The sequence below is a fragment of the Stegostoma tigrinum genome, chromosome 12, assembly GCF_030684315.1.
Source record: "Stegostoma tigrinum isolate sSteTig4 chromosome 12, sSteTig4.hap1, whole genome shotgun sequence".
Classification (NCBI taxonomy): domain Eukaryota; kingdom Metazoa; phylum Chordata; class Chondrichthyes; order Orectolobiformes; family Stegostomatidae; genus Stegostoma; species Stegostoma tigrinum.
Genome location: NC_081365.1, coordinates 29054677 through 29075337, shown reverse-complemented (window position 1 = coordinate 29075337; position 20661 = coordinate 29054677). Strand labels below are relative to the sequence as shown.

Genomic DNA, 20661 nt, shown 5'->3' with positions numbered 1-20661 from the left:
ATTTTTTAAGGTCAGAGAAGGAAGATTTTAAAAAGACATGAACTTTTTTGTACAGAGAGTGGTTCGTGTGTGGAATGAACTTCCAGAGGAAGTGCTGGATGCAGGTACAATTACAATATTTAAAAGAGATTTGGAAAAATACATGAATAAGAAATGTTTGGAGGCAAGTGGTTCTAGTTTGGTTTGGGATTATGGTTGATATGGACAGATTTGATCGATGGACCCATTTCCATACTGTAAGACTCTATGACTCTACCTGGCCTGTCCAGTTCAGTTTCATTTGCTTTTATTTATTCACAGGATGAGGGTGTTGCTGGCTAGGCCAACATTTATCGCCCATTCCTACTTGCCCAGGAAGCAGTAAAGAGTCAACTGCATAACTGTGTGTCTAGAGTCACATGTGGGCCATATCAGGTAAAGATGGCAGTTTTTTTTCCCTAAAAAGCATTAGTAAACCAGAGTTTTATTGAATTCAACTTCCACTATCTACTGTGGTGGGATTCGAACCTGGGTCCACAGAACATTGCCTGAGTTTCTGGAATAACAGTCCAGCGATAAATACCAGTCAGCTGTCAACTCGCCTTAATCTAAAATTTTAGGCTGCTCTCTACCACTTCATTTCAAAATGAATGAAACAGTAATTTCATCTCACCTCAACTGAGTCCAGTATATCAGACTGATTCAAAATGCTTTGCACTATTTGAGTAGCGAGGCTAATGTTCTCTGAAGTTAGAACATGTGGTTCTGAGGTCAGCATCTGAGCAGCCATTGCAATTTTCACCAATTCTTGTTCTGAAATGCCACTGTATTTCATTATCTGTCAATGGAACAAAAAAATTACACAAACATTGATTATATATAAGCTCCCTAATTGATAGATGCCGATAGTTAAATACAGATAAGAAAGACAACAAATATCATAGAATCCCTACAACTGTGGAAGCAGGCCATTTGGCCCATCAAGTTCACACCGACCCTCCAAAGAACATCCCACCGTCCTGCACTACCCCTGTAAGCCTGCCTTTCCAATGGCTAACCCATCTAGCCTGCACATCCTTGGACACTATGGGTAATTTGGCACAGCCAATCCACCTAACTGCCACATCTTTGGGCTGTGGGAGGAAACTGGAGCACTCGGAGGAAATCCACAGATACGGGGAGAATGTGCAAACTCCGCACAGACAGTCGTCTGAAGCTGGAATTAAATCCCGGTCCCTGGTGCTGCAAGTCAGCAATGCCAGTCACCAAGCCACTGTATAATGGTGATGAGCATTGCATAGCTCTCACATCTCTAAGATTGAACGATTTAGTTTCATTGGCGTTGAATTGAAGGTAGGTTCTGATCATCTGATTTGATAGCTTCGCTCAAAGATTATGTTCTCATCTCTTTATTGTGGGCTCAAACTTCACTTCAGTTCAGGAGTTTGAGAATGTAATCTCTGCTGATACATCAATGGAGCACTGAAGAAAAACTCTATTGCTACTGGTATTTTTTTTGAAGGGCCTGCTTCAGTTTGTTTAAGTGAACATGAATGACGCATATATGAGTAGGGGAATTTTCCCAATGTCCTATCCAACATATATGTATCAATCAACACCTTGAAATCAAAGATAGAACCATGTCGTGCAGAATTAAGTGCTATTCCTGTCTACCTAGTGGTGATACATACATTTCACAATATATTGTTGACTGAAGTGCTTTAAGATGTCCTGAGGTTGTCAAAGTATTTTTTTATAAAAGATCTTTCTTCTTTACAATCAGGATAAAGGGAAATCTATGATAGGCTTTCACCAGTGTTATTGTGTGCTTTTTAAAATTTGTTACAGAGATATTTTTACAAATTTTCTGGAAAGTATATGATTGTTCATAAAAGTACCTCAATGATGAAGTCAACAATTCTGTGTACATAATAACAAGTTAAACTGTCCTCTATTTAAGAGAGAATAATATCTTTGATACAGCTTACATGTCAATGTTTATTTTATTGTCCTTTTTCTTTATTTTTATGATTCTGTTTCCCTTTTGCTTTGGTTCAGCTTGTTATTAATTGGCAACTCAGGCATAAGATATTACCTTCTCGCTAAGATTCTTTAAATTTTCGTTGCAATCTGTTAATGTGTCATTTTGTAGACTGATGATTCCATTCTTCTCAGTGCACAGGCGTGATGCTTTTGAAATATTTGCTGTTGAGATATTAGTGATACACAAGTCTTACAATTTAATGCCATCACGCAATTTTTAAAACCAAGAATCAATCTATCAGTTAAAAAAATTATATATGAGAATATTAAAAATAGTGTTCTTTGTTTTAGAATGTATAAAGCCCTTTGGATATCTTAGACTATTTTTATGTTGCAACTCAAATACAATATGTACATATAAATAATGTAAATTTTCAAAAGTATTCTGACAAATGCTTTGAGATATAAATATTGGTATTGAGGTTAGTAAACATTAGTACAGCTAATGCCAGAATTGGAGGAAAGAAGTGCCTTAATGTATTTGAAATGTGACAGATGACAACTTGATATTTGGATATAATAAAGTTCAAATTACGTGGATTTTCTTTTATGCACGGTATATGATGAAAAAGAAACTTACATCTAAATGAACCATTGTTGTCGATTTAAGCTGTTGAACAAAACTATCTGAAAATACCAAAACAAGAGGATAACATACCATTTAAGGTGTATGACTCACATTCTTCTTTAGAATAACCATAGTGTCCTACTAAAATTTTATGGAATGTGAACAGTCCCTGAGAGGAATTGTATTCACTCTTTTCACAAAAATTGGCTGCAAGGAAATAAAATGAAATTGCCTTAAGTTAATAAAGAGGCAAACTGACCTGAGTTTACTTTTAAAAATATTACAATTCATTGCCATATAATCAAATTACAGTTGTTTGAGTGTAATCATTAGGTGCCAACAAATAGTTCGATATAATTTTAATTGAAATATGAGTGATTGTTAATAATTTACCATTGTAGTCAACTTGTCAGATAGAAAAGATCAGATCTACAAACCAATCTCACAATGGTCTCCCTTCCATTCATCTGGGCAAACACAGATTTCATCCTCACAAGTTCCATTGTTTTGGCAGTAACATGCCTGTGGGTTGGCAGGTGGGAATGATGACGGTTTCATGGAAAATTCTAAAAATGAACAAAATACAGTATTTATGAAGTAAATACGTTTAAAAATATCGGCATGAATCTATAGCTGTAGCTGCAAGTGTAAAACCTAACACTTGCGTTCACTTTTTTGATATCTGAAACTAATACCTTCAGCATTCCTCTAATTTAGGCCACAAATTTCACAGTTATATGATAAAAAGTTTAAGGAGTAAATAATAGCCTGCAAAATCTTTGGCAAATATGCTTTAGAAGTCTGAGAAAGGCTGAAACACAAAATGATCAAGAGACATAATGGCTATATCACTGTTAAAGCTCCTTGTGTTAAATAGTACTCAACAAATATGACTAATAGCCCAATTCATTTAATTTCATGGGCGATCTTGTAACACAATGAGTAGCATTCCAGTCTCTGAGGCAGAAACCTTACGTTTGCGTCATACTCCAAGACTTGATGGCCTTGGAAGAAGCATTCATTCTGTGACTACACATGTACATCTGTTGAATACACCAATGGCATATCTTACAGAGGAAGAGTTCTGAGGAAGGGTCACCGGACCTGAAACGTTAAATCTGATTTCTCTTCACAGATCTTGCTAGACCTGCAGAGCTTTTTCAGCATTTCTGTTTTTGTTTTAAAATAGTCAATTCCCAGCAACATTCCTTTTTTCACTGGGAGATCCATTTATGCTTGAAATTGTTGAATTTTAGCGTTCATGACTTATTGCCTTTTAGATGACTGCATCAGACTTCAGGATGCAGTCTGGATGTACCTGTGACCTGCAAGAAGACAATACTTATACATTCTTTTAGAGCAGAGAGTTAATGAATTTTCGGATTGAAGACATACTTATATTTGATGTGGCAGCGAATGTGCTCAAAAAATACTTCAAGTCAAATCAAAATGTGATGATTGGAAGGTGTTATGAAGTTGGGTGGAGTAACTGTGAAGTGGAAGGCAGGAATCTAAAATATAATCATGACTACTACTTCACACTTCTGATCCTCCACAACTATAATTGATGAAGAAAAAGTAATAGACTTGCCAACTTTAAGGGCATTTAAATGGTCATTGGATAAACGTATGGATGATAATGGAATAGTGTAGGTCAGATGGGCTTCAGATTGGTTTCACAGTTCGACGCAACATCGAGGGCCAAAGGGCCTGTACTGTGCTGTAATGTTCTATGTTCTATGTGGTTCCATTAAGAGATTTGTGTTTTGTCTGTACTTAGAAATTTTGAAAAAAAATTTATATCTCTGTGAGTAGCAGCTGAAGTTGCTGGTACAGAGAGCCTCAAAAAATGAAACAAGTGTATCAAAGCCTTAAATGTGGCGGGCGGGTTTTGATTTTTGTGACAACGAATTCTGCCAATTAATTTAAACAAAGCACCCAGATGCAGAAAGCTAGTTGAATTCAAATCTGATGGAGTTGACAACCTGAAACTATTGTAAAAATTTGATTAAGTCATTATGGGTACATAAGATGCCAGCATTTGGAAAATTGGAGAGAGCCATCTGCGATCTGGAAGAGACAAATGCTACCGGCCACAGTTAGTACCATTCGGCTCACGGAGAAAGCCCATCTAATTGATCAAAGGCACCATGGTACTTTAGCTCAAAGTCCTCACTGAAGAAATTATAGGGATACAACATCCCTGACAATAGAATTAATGGAAGAACGGTGTTTGTGAAGAGACTGGAGATGTCAGAATATTCCAGAAGACAGTCTGTGCTACAGATTAAGTTGTAATTTATGGCTTCTTATTAATTGGGGTTTTATTGGTAGGACTTGTGTTCATTTAAACAGCATTCCAGGCAAATCTAGACCAGTTAGGGAGTAATTAGTAGTCTAAGGGGGAATTGTTGGTTTGTTAGTAGTATTGTTAATTTGTTCATTGTTGGGTTAAGTAAATAAACTGTTTATTGTTACTTGTAAAGTGGAGATCAGGGATTTTCTTTTTTTAAACCATTCTTCCAATAGATTATGAGGGGAAAGATGAGCTTCTCTGGGAGTGCGGGGGTAATTATTACAGGGGAGCCCCTACTCCTGTCATGACAAATCAAAGCTTGTGTTTTAGTTTAATTATCAGAGGGATTTGGCTGTTCCATCGTAGCAAAGGTATACATTATGCCAGATGTGCCAGAGGGTCTACTATGATCAGATGCTTCAAAAGTGTCCCTATACTATGGAGGTGCCCATGGATGTACAACATCATGTCCAATGTAAGTGAAAGAAGTGGAACCACCACACAAAGGTGTGCAGGTAGTAGACAGAAGAGGGTTTCATTATTTTGAATTCCTGAGTATGTGATATGGCATTGAATAATCACTATTTTCTTATTAGACCATGGGGCTGCCCTCTTAGAGACGGAGATGACTGATGGCAGTTTAACCTGAGGGTCAACATGCCTCAGGTGAGGGGAAGAAGTTGGCATCACTCTGCATCACAAACCAGTTGTCCAGCCAACTGAGCTAATCAATCCCCTGGATGATAAAGAGCTAGATGCTGAAAAGAATACTCAAACCAAGACTCTGGCCATTTTCAAGCCTGCTTCTCACTGATGTTGGCCTGGAAGTATGAATTCTACCAATGAGACTTAAAGCAACTTTCTCTCATTTCCGTGACAGACACTCTTCAAGCTTATGAAATTTTAATTACTCCAGTTTTGGGAACAATTACATTTCCAGTGCTGACAAAATGTCAATCTAGTTAGATTCCAATTATATGTAGCCAAAGGCAGAGGTGCTATGAAGTGAACCTTTTTGGTAGGCTTGGCATCAAACTTGAAGAATCCATTGAAGCACACTCATGATCAATGACACTGACTATATCCAACAATATCCTTCCTATCTAAGGATTTGCGGAAATGTGCCTTGCATGTCAATTCTATCAGCTTTACAAAATTAGCTGATGACAACTGCCATTCATACTCAAGTATAATAGGAACTGAAATGATTTACAGAAGATGGTTTCATTGAAGGAAACAAGTCATTGCTGTGGATATCAAACCTAGTCATTGCACAATGTAAAAAAGGTAAACTTAGAGCATATACTGAACAAATAATGATCAACAAAGTAATCTTTGCTTCCAACTTAAGAAGTATCCACCTTCCATGATTCATGTCATTTCATAATTCCATCGTTTTCATGAAGATCAACATTCTTTAAATCTATCTTCAGATACTACTAGCAGAACAGAACTGATATCCTACAGCTTTTGTTACTCATGAAGAAGTGTTTCACTACTACTGATTGTCCAACAGACTATATTCAATGATAACAGCCTATAATTTTACTATTCAGTCCTCTCAGAAGTTGAAAAGACAATCAACCAATTCCATGACGTTATTATCCATGAAGGATATTACAGAGCATGATCAATGGTTATCAGTGCTCATTGGACTTGAAAACAATTTGACACTCAGCATGGACCAATACACAATTGCAGCATCGAAGATTGACATTTAGAACAGATGTAAAGTAATTGGAGTAAAGCATACAGATGACATCAAAGTCACTCATGCACTTCTGACCCTGTTTAATGTGAAAGAATTGGCATTGTTCCTTGATACCTCACAAAGATGTATGACAGGAATGGATCAACACATAGAAAACAATGCTTGACACATGGCAAGGATAGCACCTGCGCCAAACCTTACATTTTTTTACTGCACTTATGGAAACGTACATCAGAAAAAGCAGAGTTGTTGTCCAATCAGTGTATTGAAGTAAGAGGACCACCAATCACTTATGTAGGAACTGTTGGTCTGGAACTGTAAATACTCAAAGTGGAGATCAAGAAGCACTAGCCACACTAATGTTTGTAAACATCAGTGCATATATTACTACGGTAGAAAATTTACTTTCTGAATCAATCACTAAGAACTGACTACATTTTTAGGCACACTGGGATTTGGTCATTGCCGTCTACATATCTATAGATATCACATTTACATCCACATCTTCAACAGTGCACATTTGAATAAAATAGAAAATAAATTTACTGTCACTTGTACTTTTACACGAAAAACTCAATGAAAAGTGTTATAAGTTGCCCTGTCACAGTCCCTAAATTAATTACAGATATTATACATAATATTAAAAAAAGTAAAATTAAGACAAAGTTCATCACTGTTCAGTTAACGGAATCTGGGCCTGGGAAAGCTGACTAAGGAACAATGGAATATCAGGAAGATGTAGCCAGGAGGAGACCGCCATTCTGGGAGAAGACCAGCACACCAGGCTGCTGTGCTGTTAATCTGCTGCCATCTTGTTTAAGATTTGACGTTGAGATCTCACAGGCTCACAGAGGTTCACACAAGAATAGCTTACCTACTTAGCTAAAATACTTTTACAGACCGGTGATAGTGAAATAACTTCTGTCATTGAATACAATGTGATCACACTAATTTTACATGTGACTGTGAATCTTGTTACGAGAGGTGTTGAAAGCAGAATCAGCAACAAACGGCATATTGCAGCCATTACCTAAAGTCTGAGAAGCTGTGTGAAATGGAGAAACAATTGTTCCTGTACTAAAGGCAAAGTTTCTGTATTTTACCAGACCTTAGATTGCTCTCCTAGGGGAGAGAGATAATTGGTGGTAATTTAACCTGAGGGTCACCACACCTGAAGCAAAGGGAGAGCTTGACAAGCGGAGTTTCCCAGTAAACTCAATATGTGCAGGAACTGAACCCACGTTGTGGGCATCGCATTACATTGTAAACCAGCTGTCCATCCAACTGAACTAGCCAACCCTGGTTCTTGTAATATTGAATGTGTAATGAACTGACATTGCTCAATGACAATTGCATTGCACATGGAAGCCAAGCAGTTTACCAGAATTCCAGCAATGTGTATGGAACATCTCAGTGATGTTAACATGAATCAATGAACCTGTAAAGCAGTTTAGTGCGATGGAATAGATCTTGTGGGTTCATTAGACACTGTGTAGCATGTACATCTGGTAAAAATCTGTTAAACTACATCCCACAACTCTACAACTGACACTCTGACTAATAAAAGCACACACATGACATCAAAGTCATTTATGCACTTCTGACACTGTTTAATGTGAAATGTTCCTTGATATTTCACAAAGGACTATGACAGGAATGGATTAACACATAAGCAAAGACTTGCAATTGATATTTTTGGAGAAATGCATGCAGTCCTTAATGAACAACACTTTTTGTACATGATCTACGTAGAAAATGGTCAGAAATCACTATATTAAATATGATGTCCACCACTTTGATTATTAACATTCTAGACAAGTTATTCAAGAATGAGTTCTGAGGCAGGGTCTCTGGACCTGAAATGTTAACTCTGTTTTTTCCTTCACAGATGCTGCCAGACCTGCTGAGCTATTCCAGCAACTTTGTTTTTGTCTACATAATGGAATTTGCTGGTGATTATCACTATAGACAACAGACTGTGGTTTGTTCCCAGTTCCTTCATGGAATTCACCGCCGTTTGGTGCTGTGATACAATCCACAATGGAATGGTGATATTGAACAATTCAACAGTGTAACAATGTTCAGTCTGAGGGCTAGTGTGAGAGAAGGGAAACATTGGAACAATCCATTCTTACAAATTTGCATATAGCAATTTACCTTACACTTTCTCACTGAAAGACATTTTATAACTTTATAACTGGTCATAACTTGTGCATACACTGACCATTCTTAACTATTCACTGCCAGCTGATGAGAATGTCAGAGTGAAGCAGAAGACATTACAAAGTGGTAAGGTAAAACAAAACTGTACTCAACAATTGAACAAGAGCAAGAGAATGACCAGAGATAATGGGAACTGCAGATGCTGGAGATTCCAAGATAATAAAATGTGAGGCTGGATGAACACAGCAGGCCAAGCAGCATCTCAGGAGCACAAAAGCTGACGTTTCGGGCCTAGACCCTTCATCAGAGAGGGGGATGGGGGGAGGGAACTGGAATAAATAGGGAGAGAGGGGGAGGCGGACCGAAGATGGAGAGTAAAGAAGATAGGTGGAGAGAGTGTAGGTGGGGAGGTAGGGAGGGGATAGGTCAGTCCAGGGAAGACGGACAGGTCAAGGAGGTGGGATGAGGTTAGTAGGTAGCTGGGGGTGCGGCTTGGGGTGGGAGGAAGGGATGGGTGAGAGGAAGAACCGGTTAGGGAGGCAGAGACAGGTTGGACTGGTTTGGGATGCAGTGGGTGGGGGGGAAGAGCTGGGCTGGTTGTGTGGTGCAGTGGGGGGAGGGGATGAACTGGGCTGGTTTAGGGATGCAGTAGGGGAAGGGGAAATTTTGAAACTGGTGAAGTCCACATTGATACCATATGGCTGCAGGGTTCCCAGGCGGAATATGAGTTGCTGTTCCTGCAACCTTCGGGTGGCATCATTGTGGCAGTGCAGGAGGCCCATGATGGACATGTCATCAAGAGAATGGGAGGGGGAGTGGAAATGGTTTGCGACTGGGAGGTGCAGTTGTTTGTTGCAAACTGAGCGGAGGTGTTCTGCAAAGCGGTCCCCAAGCCTCCGCTTGGTTTCCCCAATATAGAGGAAGCCGCACCGGGTACTGTGGATGCAGTATACCACATTGGCAGATGTGCAGGTGAACCTCTGCTTAATGTGTAATGACATCTTGGGGCCTGGAATGGGGGTGAGGGAGGAGGTGTGGGGACAAGTGTAGCATTTCTTGCGGTTGCAGGGGAAGGTGCCGGGTGTGGTGGGGTTGGAGGGCAGTGTGGAGCGAACAAGGGAGTCACGGAGAGAGTGGTCTCTCCGGAAAGCAGACAGGGGAGGGGATGGAAAAATGTCTTGGGTGGTGGGGTCGGATTGTAAATGGCGGAAGTGTCAGAGGATAATGCGTTGTATCCGAAGGTTGGTAGGGTGGTGTGTGAGAACGAGGGGGATCCTCTTGGGGCGGTTGTGGCGGGGGCGGGGTGTGAGGGATGTGTCGCGGGAAATGCGGGAGACGCGGTCAAGGGCGTTCTCGATCACCGTGGGGGGAAAGTTGCGGTCCTTAAAGAACTTGGACATCTGGGATGTGCGGGAGTGGAATGTCTTATCGTGGGAGCAAAGTCATACCAGTCACGGTCGGACATAGAGCAGTTTTTCCGCCGTCTTCGCCTCCATGCCTACTTCTTCAACCGGGAACCCAACCCTCCTTCCACTGACCCCTTCACCCGCTTCCAACACAAGTCCTTCTCCTGGACACCACCCCCAGGCCTCCTACCCTCCCTCGACCTCTTCATCTCCAACTGCCGTCGAGACATTAACCGCCTCAACCTCTCCACCCCTCTCACCCACTCCAACCTCTCCCCCGCAGAACGGGCAGCCCTCCGCTCCCTCCGCTCCAAACCCAACCTCACCATCAAACCCGCAGACAAGGGTGGCGCAGTGGTAGTATGGCGCACTGACCTCTACATCGCCGAGGCCAGACGCCAACTCTCCGACACCACCTCCTACCGCCTCCTCGATCATGACCCCACACCCGAGCACCAAACCATCATCTCCAACACCATTCACGACCTCATCACCTCAGGGGACCTCCCACCCACAGCCTCCAACCTCATTGTTCCCCAACCCCGCACGGCCCGTTTCTATCTCCTTCCCAAAATCCACAAACCTGCCTGCCCTGGTCGACCCATCGTCTCAGCCTGCTCCTGCCCCACCGAACTCATCTCCACCTATCTGGACTCCATTTTCTCCCCTTTGGTCCAGGAACTCCCCACCTACGTCCGTGACACCACCCACGCCCTCCACCTCCTCCAGGACTTCCAATTCCCTGGCCCCCAACACCTCATCTTCACCATGGACGTCCAGTCCCTGTACACCTGCATTCCGCATGGAGATGGCCTCAAGGCCCTCCGCTTCTTCCTGTCCCGCAGGCCCGACCAGGCCCCCTCCACCGACACTCTCATCCGCCTAGCTGAACTCGTCCTCACCCTCAACAACTTCTCTTTTGACTCCTCCCACTTCCTACAGACTAAGGGGGTGGCCATGGGCACCCGCATGGGCCCCAGCTATGCCTGCCTCTTTGTAGGTTACGTGGAACAGTCCCTCTTCCGCACCTACACAGGCCCCAAACCCCACCTCTTCCTCCGGTACATTGATGACTGTATCGGCGCCGCCTCTTGCTCCCCAGAGGAGCTCGAACAGTTCATCCACTTCACCAACACCTTCCACACCAACCTTCAGTTCACCTGGGCCATCTCCAGCACATCCCTCACCTTCCTGGACCTCTCAGTCTCCATCTCAGGCAACCAGCTTGTAACTGATGTCCATTTCAAGCCCACCGACTCCCACAGCTACCTAGAATACACCTCCTCCCACCCACCCTCCTGCAAAAATTCCATCCCCTATTCCCAATTCCTCCGCCTCCGCCGCATCTGCTCCCACGATAAGACATTCCACTCCCGCACATCCCAGATGTCCAAGTTCTTTAAGGACCGCAACTTTCCCCCCACGGTGATCGAGAACGCCCTTGACCGCGTCTTCCGCATTTCCCGCGACATATCCCTCACACCCTGCCCCCGCCACAACCGCCCCAAGAGGATCCCCCTCGTTCTCACACACCACCCTACCAACCTCCGGATACAACGCATTATCCTCCGACACTTCCGCCATTTACAATCCAACCCCACCACCCAAGACATTTTTCCATCCCCTCCCCTGTCTGCTTTCCGGAGAGACCACTCTCTCCGTGACTCCCTTGTTCGCTCCACACTGCCCTCCAACCCCACCACACCCGGCACCTTCCCCTGCAACCGCAGGAAATGCTACACTTGTCCCCACACCTCTTCCCTCACCCCCATCCCAGGCCCCAAGATGACATTCCACATTAAGCAGAGGTTCACCTGCACATCTGCCAATGTGGTATACTGCATCCACTGTACCCGGTGCGGCTTCCTCTACATTGGGGAAACCAAGCGGAGGCTTGGGGGCCGCTTTGCAGAACACCTCCGCTCAGTTCGCAACAAACAACTGCACCTCCCAGTCGCAAACCATTTCCACTCCCCCTCCCATTCTCTTGATGACATGTCCATCATGGGCCTCCTGCACTGCCACAATGATGCCACCCGAAGGTTGCAGGAACAGCAACTCATATTCCGCCTGGGAACCCTGCAGCCATATGGTATCAATGTGGACTTCACCAGTTTCAAAATTTCCCCTTCCCCTACTGCATCCCTAAACCAGCCCAGTTCATCCCCTCCCCCCACTGCACCACACAACCAGCCCAGCTCTTCCCCCCCACCCACTGCATCCCAAAACCAGTCCAACCTGTCTCTGCCTCCCTAACCGGTTCTTCCTCTCACCCATCCCTTCCTCCCACCCCAAGCCGCACCCCCAGCTACCTACTAACCTCATCCCACCTCCTTGACCTGTCCGTCTTCCCTGGACTGACCTATCCCCTCCCTACGTCCCCACCTACACTCTCTCCACCTATCTTCTTTACTCTCCATCTTCGGTCCGCCTCCCCCTCTCTCCCTATTTATTCCAGTTCCCTCCCCCCATCCCCCTCTCTGATGAAGGGTCTAGGCCCGAAACGTCAGCTTTTGTGCTCCTGAGATTCTGCTTGGCCTGCTGTGTTCATCCAGCCTCACATTTTATTATCAAGAGACTTACCACTTGAGATTAGAAATTGGATTTGTTTCAATGGCTAAATCATGACAAAGAACATACATTATATCTACCAGGACCAGAGCAGATCAAGTGGTTGCCCAGTAACATTAATTTGTTGGATGACAATACAATGTGGAAGACATTTGGTCATTAAAAGATCAGGATATTTCAATGAGTGGCTGTGATCCATTTCATCAAACTGAACATGCAGAACCACAACAGCAAGTTCATAGACTTCAGCACAGTCATCAGAAACCTTTGTATTTTGAGGAGTATTGCTGTATTTCAAATAAACAAGGCACTCTGGTCTCTAAGATATTACTCGATATTAACAAGTTTTTTGTTTATATAGTTTAAAAGAAGATACTTGAGCTTTACAAAGGTGAAAATATGTGTTCAGTATTTGATTCTGGTAACTGTTTTCTGTATGCTGTCAGTGAAGGTTACTGAGAAACTAAACAGAAACTAAATAGAAGATAACAAAGTGTGGAGCTGGATGAACACAGCAGGCCAAGCAGCATCTCAGGAGCACAAAAGCTGACGTTTCGGGCCTAGACCCTTCATCAGAGAGGCAGTTCCCATTATCACAGAAACTAAATAGAACCTGGAAGCATGAGACAGCAGGCATTTTAAAATCTGAATTAGTAAAACTCATGCACACATTGAACTTGCTGAGTCTTCTCTGCATAAATCTGAGGTGTAAAGCACAATAGAACGCCTTTTTGACATCTGAATACTGCAGAGCTGGTTACCCTTTATCCAAGCTACTTATTACATTGTAGCATTCTCGTAAATTTGTCAAACTTGATTTGCTTTTCATAAACAATGTTGACCCTGGGGACTGTGTTACGACTTGCTAAATGTGTGTATATTACTTCTCTAATAATGTATTTTGGCATTTTGCAATGTCAGATGTTAAGGACGATAGTTGCCTGGCTCTGTCCTTTCATGAACAGAGGTGTTACACTTGCTTTTACGTAAGTGGACTTATTTCTACATTGAATCCAGATCCTGTCCGGGCCCAATTCGTTCTGGCCTTCAGGATATCCTAACTAAAATAGCTACTTCTGGCTGTCACTTGTTCTGTTACAAATTTTATAGAGGTGTTGAAAGTGAAAAACATCCCTTCAAGAAATCTAGGTCTCAAAAGTCTTCTGCAGTTACTCGACATCTAAACATAGCAAGAAACTGGAGGAGACCGGCACCCATACAATTGTCCTCTAGCATGAGTCAGCAATTTCAATAGACGAGGATAGAAAACTAAATTGGTCATGAAAAGCAACACATCTGAACTTCTTACCTGATTTAAATTTGGCTGCCAGCTCCCAGAAGCAGGCACCCCAAAGACATGCAATGAAAAGACTAGACAGAACTCCAACCAGCACTTTGTGGTTACAATGTAGACAAAGCATGTTGATCCTTGTGTCCAGTGTTCAACCGTCTTTCTTTAATAAGCAAGTTATTAAGTAAAGCTACAAGCCGTTTCTCATGCGTCATGTTACACATTAACTACTCCAGTTCCCCTCTAATTTTTGTGAGGTTTACATCTGACTAAATTTGCAGAAATATTAAATGCATCAATATGTAGATAGCAGTTGGTGTTCTCTGATTATCAGACTAAACTGCACTATAGGAGTGTTGATGAGATGAAAATAAATTAGGGCGGATGCCATAAAACTCAATTCTATGCAGGAATTCTTCAGTAGTGAAATATTAACCGTGGTATATCAATCGCCAACAAGTAAGAATGCCCAGATCTTGAAACTGAGTGTGGTATTTTCAACCATTCTCTATAAGAATCTCTGACAGTTTACTACGCTGAATCAGCAGTATCTAATCATGTAAATTTAAAGCTGAATTATTCATGATCAGAATTATTATATGCACCACGAAGAATTTGGAAGATTTTAGCTCAACACACAATGTTTTGTGAACGAGGTTCATGTCTGAATGATAGTGGAAGTATTTTTGTCAAGGACAATTATTTTGTCATTGTCCACTCCAATTATAGGACTCACTGATGTAATGTGTTCTTAGTTCAATGATATTCTGCTTCAATTTATGTTTATTATTTGTAAATCATTAAGCTTAGTATTTTCACATCTGCAGAATATTTTGGTTCTAGCCTTTCAATGGCCCATTAACACTGTCAATGTCCATATCAATTAACGCTGCTACAATGTGATTTCTGAGATAACAAGGTGTAGAGCTGGATGAACACAGCGGGCCAAGTCGCATCTTAGGAGCAGGAAAGCTGACGGTTCGGGCCTAGACACTTCATGCTTGGCAGCTGAGGGGAATCAAATCACAATCTGGTGTTTTAACATAAATATTCATGAGATTGTGGGTGTTGCTGGCTAGGCCAGTATTTATTATCAATCCCTAATTGTCTTGAGGGCAGTTAAGAGCCAACCACATTGCTGTAAACCTGGAGTCACATAGATGTCACAAGTAAGAACAGGTAAAGACATCAGCTTCTTTCCCTAAAGGACATTAGTGAACCAGATAGGTTTTTCCTGTTGCAAAGACAGAAATTGCTGGAGAAACTCAGCAATTCTGGCAGCATCTGTGCTTAAGAAGATGGTGCCAGGCCTGTTGAGTTTCCTCCAGCAATTTTTTTTTCACATTTCCAGCATCAGGAACCCGTTGTTTTATTTTAGGGGTTTTCCTGACAATGGTTTTGTAGTTGTCATTAGATTCGCAATTCCAGAATTTTTTTATTGATTTCAAATTCCACCATCTACCATGACAGGATTTAAACTCAGGTTCCTAGAACATTACCTTGGTCTGTGGATTTATAGTCTCGTGATATACCACTGGTCCATCACTTCCCCTGGAACGAAGCACTGCAATTTAATGCCGTGCAGTAAAGCTTACAGCATTAATTCCTGCAAACTCTAGAGAATTGGCATTTCTGTTTTCACATGCCTGACAGTAGATGCTCAAAACAATCACTGCAATTGGAACTTAGTTGTGGCTAGAGACTCCTCAGGTGACAGTCCCCAGAACATTGCTGAAAAGGTCAAATATACCTTCCAACTCATGGGAAATCCTACCTTGTGATGGAGCCAAATGATAAGATTTACTTGGAACAGGCCGGGCGTGTTGAGAAATTACACTTCAGGAATGACCTGAGATGAAGTCAAGGCTTCGGAGGGACAGCACAAACCTCCAAATAATCCATTTATCCAAACCTTCATGCACTATGAGCTCCATGCAGGGAATAGCATGGAAATTATACTTTGGTCTTAGTGGCCATCTGAGCAGAATTAGAATTAGGTTCATTGTCACATTTACTCAAGTTACAGAAGAACAGGAATGCAGTGAAAAGTGTACAATGTCGCCAACACACAGTGTCATCTGAGGCACAAAGTACCAAGGTACAAACCTTAGACACTAAAATAGAGAAAATAAAGAAAAAGATTTACATTGCATTACAGATATACATAAGTACATGTAGAAAATGAGAAATAAAGCTGAAAAAGACTGACATTACAGTCTTTCTATAGGGCTTCCACATGGTCTAACCAGGGTCCATTGGTTCCCAACCAGAAGCCATCTTTGCTCTGGGCCCACTTCACTGACTGTCCCTGTTCCAGGGCTGCTGTCTCTACCTGCTTTGCTCCAGGTCACCATCACTCTTCTGTTAGTCACCTGAGCTCTATTCCAGGCTGCTGGCAGAAGGAAAAGACAGCAGAAATAAAAACAAAACATGAGACAAAAACAGAGAAAGGTTTTGGAGTAGATCTGTAGCTCGGGTTGTGGGTGTTGAGGTTGGTTGCCTCACCAAGCTGGTTTCTTGTTCCACAGACTTTTCATTACCAATGTTTGGTAACATTTTCAGTGCAGCCTCCGATGAAGCATCGGTGTGTTTTCCTGCCTGGGAAGCAAAAAACGAGAAAAACAAGAAAAGGAATGGACTGAGGCAACGAGCTCTGGCTAGAGTGTCCTACTCCACTGCCTTCTTAAATCTATAACCAGAATCGAAACAGAGGGGTAGTAAGTTATCCACAATCCAGAGGAACTGTCTAGGAAGAAGGAGAAACTTAGGAACAGGAGTAGGCTATTCTGCCCTTGAGACTGTTCCACCTGGTGGATATCACACTGCTTTGAAAGAGGCCATTTCGCCAAACATGTTCACACCTCTCATCAAGCACCTAGCTATGCTAATCCCATTTTCCACCACTTCATTTGTAGTCTTCAATAATGTGGCATTTCAAGTAACTATCTAAATACTTTGTGAATGCGATAATTCTGACTTCTACTACCTGCTCACACAGTATCAGATACAAACAACCATCTGGGTGGAAAAATTCTTTCTTAACTTCTCTCTCTAAATTTCCTGCTCTTTACCTTAAATCTATACCTCCTGGTTAATGACCCTGCTAAACGGAAGAGCTTGACGTGTAGGTTTTGGACTTTGTTGGGTTGGTTAGAACGTAGAACAGCACAGTACAGCCTTTCGGCCCACACCGTTATGCCGACCTATTATCCTACTAAGATCAAACTACCCTGCCTACACTACACTATACTATCACCCATGTGTCTATCCAAGAGTCACTTAAATGTCTCTAATGTATCTGACTCTACTACCACTGCTGGCAGCGCATTCCATACTCCCACCACTCTTTGTGTAAAGAACCTACCTCTGACATCTCCCCTATACCTACCTCCAATCACCTTAAAATTATGCCCCCTCATAACAGTCATTTCTGCCCTGGGATAAAGTCTCTGGGTATCCACTATACTATGCCTGTCATCATCTTGTACACCTCTATTGAGTCACCTCTCATCCTTCTTCAGTCTAATGAAAAAAGCCTTCACTCCCTCAACCTTTCCTCATAAGACCTTCCCTCCAGGTAGCATCCTGGTAAATCTCCTCTGCACCCTGTCTAAAACTTCCACATCCTTCCTATAATGAGGCGACCAGACCTGAACACAATATTCCAAGTGCGGTCTAACCAGGGTTTTATAGAGCTGCAGCATAACCTCGCCGCTCTTAAACTCAATTGCCCTGCCAATGGAAGTCAACATACCGTATGCCTTCTTTACAACCCTGTCAACTTAGGTGGCAACTTTGGGGGATCTATGGATGTGGATCCCAAGATCCTCTGTTCCTCAACACTGCCAAGAATCCTGCCATTAATCCTGTATTCTGCATTCAAATTTGACCTTCCAAGATGAATCACTTCATACTTTTCTGTGTTGAATTCCATCTGCCTCTTCTTTGCCTAGTTCTTCATCCTGTCAATGTCCTGTTGTAACCTATGACAACCCTCCACGCTATTCACAACTCCACCAACCTTCACATCATCAGCTTTTTCCTATCTACGCCATTATATCTTTGTACACCTCAGCCAGCACCCACCTCAGTCTTGTCTGCTCTGTGGAAAACAATACTAGCCTATCTCGTCTCTCCTCATTGCTCGAACACTTTAGCCCAGGCAACATCCTGGTGAATTTCCTCTCTAGTTCAATCACATCTGGTGGTGATCAGAACTGCACACAGTACTTGAGCTGTAGCTTAATTAAACTCATACCACAGTGGATAGAATGAATTGATGTAAGTATTTGGACTTCCAGAAGCGTTCAACAAGGTACTTCACAAAAAGTTTATGAATAAGAGCCCAGGGTGCTAGAGGTAGTATATTGGCATTCAAGGAGAATTTTCCAGTGGGTAGGAAATAGTGAGTGGGGATAAGAGGGTCTTTTTCAGTTTGACAACCTATGACTGGTGGTGTTGTACATGGAACAGTGCTGGGACTACAAGTGTTTACAACGTATATTAATGGGAAAAAAAATCAAATGTACTGTAGCTAAATTTTCAGATGTCTCAAAACAGGTGGAAAGACAGATTGTGAGGGATACAAGCAGTTTACAGAAAGATGCTGATAGGCTAAGTAAGTCGGATAACAGTTAGCAGATTTAGTGTGGAGAAAATGTGAAATTGTTCATTTTGGATGGGAGAACAAAAGAAAGCGCTGGTGTTATGTCCCACTTTCTATTTATCTGTTTAGGGACATAACACAAGCGCTTCATCGGAGGCTCACTGATGATGTTACCTAGAATGGTGACGAAACGTCTGAAAACTAACCTTCCAGCTCAGCGAGCAAACTCACATCTAACTGGAGTTGGTGAATGATTTTGAGGATGATACGTTGGATGCGGAGGCTGGTGGGTGGAAAGTGAGGACAAGGGGGACCCTATCTTTATTATGTTTGGAGTGGGGTGGTGGTTAAGAGCTGTAGAGTGGGGAATGTAGGAGGCGCGGCGAATGGCTGTCTGGATGACAGAGGGGGAGAAAGAGCATTGTTTGAAGAAGGGCAGACATCCAGAATGCTTGGGAGTGTAATGTCTCCTAATGAGAACAGATGTGACTGAGTACTAGTAAAACAATTTATGAAGCGCTGTGAGCAGTTTTGTTGCCCTTATTTAAGAAAATATTTCTTTAGAGGCAACTCACAGAAGGTTCACTTGGATGATCCCCACTGGGAAGGAGTGCCTTATGAGCAAAGATTAAACAGGTTGACACTACATTTATTGGAATTTTAAAAAAATGAGGTGAACTGAAAAATATAGGACTCTTACAGAGCGAGACAGGGTAAATGTTGGAAGTTTGTCTTTCACTCATCAGGACATTTCACAATAGAAGTGGAAATCAACATTTATGCTACTTGAGAGACCAATGCTGAATAGTAAAGGTATTACCATAGAGAATGTACCAATTAAAACTGATATGACAGGTGTCAGCCAGACTTTGCTTATATTTTAAATCAGTCAAATTGACAGATTGGTTCATTTCTCAGGCAGATGTCATGACCAATGAATGGCTGTCATTTATTTTGTTGCGTAATTCACAACACATCCTTCTTGTGGTTTGCAACAAACAAGGTACTAACCAAGACCCAATGTCCAACATTAGATGTGGTGGTGCAATTGGATAATTCTTAAAATGTATAGTGGAAGGAATTATGCTGGTAAACCAATTTAAAGTTGTCACTCAGTCTCAGCGTAGTGTACTGGCTGCATATTGGCAATTATTGTGGTTCCAAAGGTTTGCCTGCATTACAATGAAAGGAAAGTTGAAGAAATTAAGTTTACATTGTAGAGAGACAAGCTATATTTATTTGACTATGGTAATACTCAATATAACCATCTTGTAAAAACTGTGCCAAACGTAGTTCATCAGGGTAGCAGAACAGAGTGACAAATACACTGTTACAGTCACAGAGAAGGTGCAAAAAGAGATTAGAATTAACATTTGGGAAGTCCATTCAAAAGTGGAGAAGAGGCTCACTTTGAATTTGTGCATACATGTATTCAAACTTTTATATCCAGGGTAGGAGGGGTGTCTACGTTGGCTGCTTTCCTGAGGCAGTGGAGTGTATAGCTAGGGTCAATGGCTAGGAGCTTGGTTTCTGTGATGGTTTCGGCTGTGTTCATGATTGTTATTTCTTGTAGTCTTGGGAACAGCAGTTGTCATACCCTGCCACGATACATCTATATAGGATGGTTTCTGTGGTGTATCTATAAAGATTGGAGAATGCCTCTTGAACATGTAAAATTTCCTTAGCCTCTTGAGGAAGTAGAAACATTGTTGTACTTTCTTGACTGCTGTGTTGATGTGGGTGGATGAGGACAGATTGTTTGGCGACCACCACTCCCAGAAACTTGACACTCTCGACCATCTCTACCTCACCACTATTGATGCAGACAGGGGAGTGCCTTCACTCCACTTTCTGAAGTGGAAGACCAGCTCCTTTGTTTTACTGATGTTAATAGAGATTGTTTACAACACGTCGCTAAAAATATTAATAATGATTCAGAGTTTTTCAACAGTAATCCTTCACCCAATTGAAGGTTTACAAAGTGATGTACAGGACAAACTGATGAATTACATCTACAAAGACAAATG

The 20661-nt window shown here is 42.1% G+C and overlaps 1 protein-coding gene across 1 annotated transcript in view; it reads right to left on the bottom strand.

Annotated features, from left to right (window-relative positions):
• Window positions 1-14392, bottom strand: part of LOC125457206 (adhesion G-protein coupled receptor G7-like) — a 71864-nt gene extending 57472 nt beyond the window's left edge. Inside the window, 5 exon segments of the mRNA XM_048541112.2 lie at window positions 653-817; window positions 2075-2184; window positions 2681-2797; window positions 3028-3156; window positions 14047-14392. Coding sequence (XP_048397069.2) covers window positions 653-817; window positions 2075-2184; window positions 2681-2797; window positions 3028-3156; window positions 14047-14158 — 633 coding nt within the window. The 5' untranslated portion in view covers window positions 14159-14392.
• Window positions 14393-20661: the final 6269 nt, after the last annotated feature.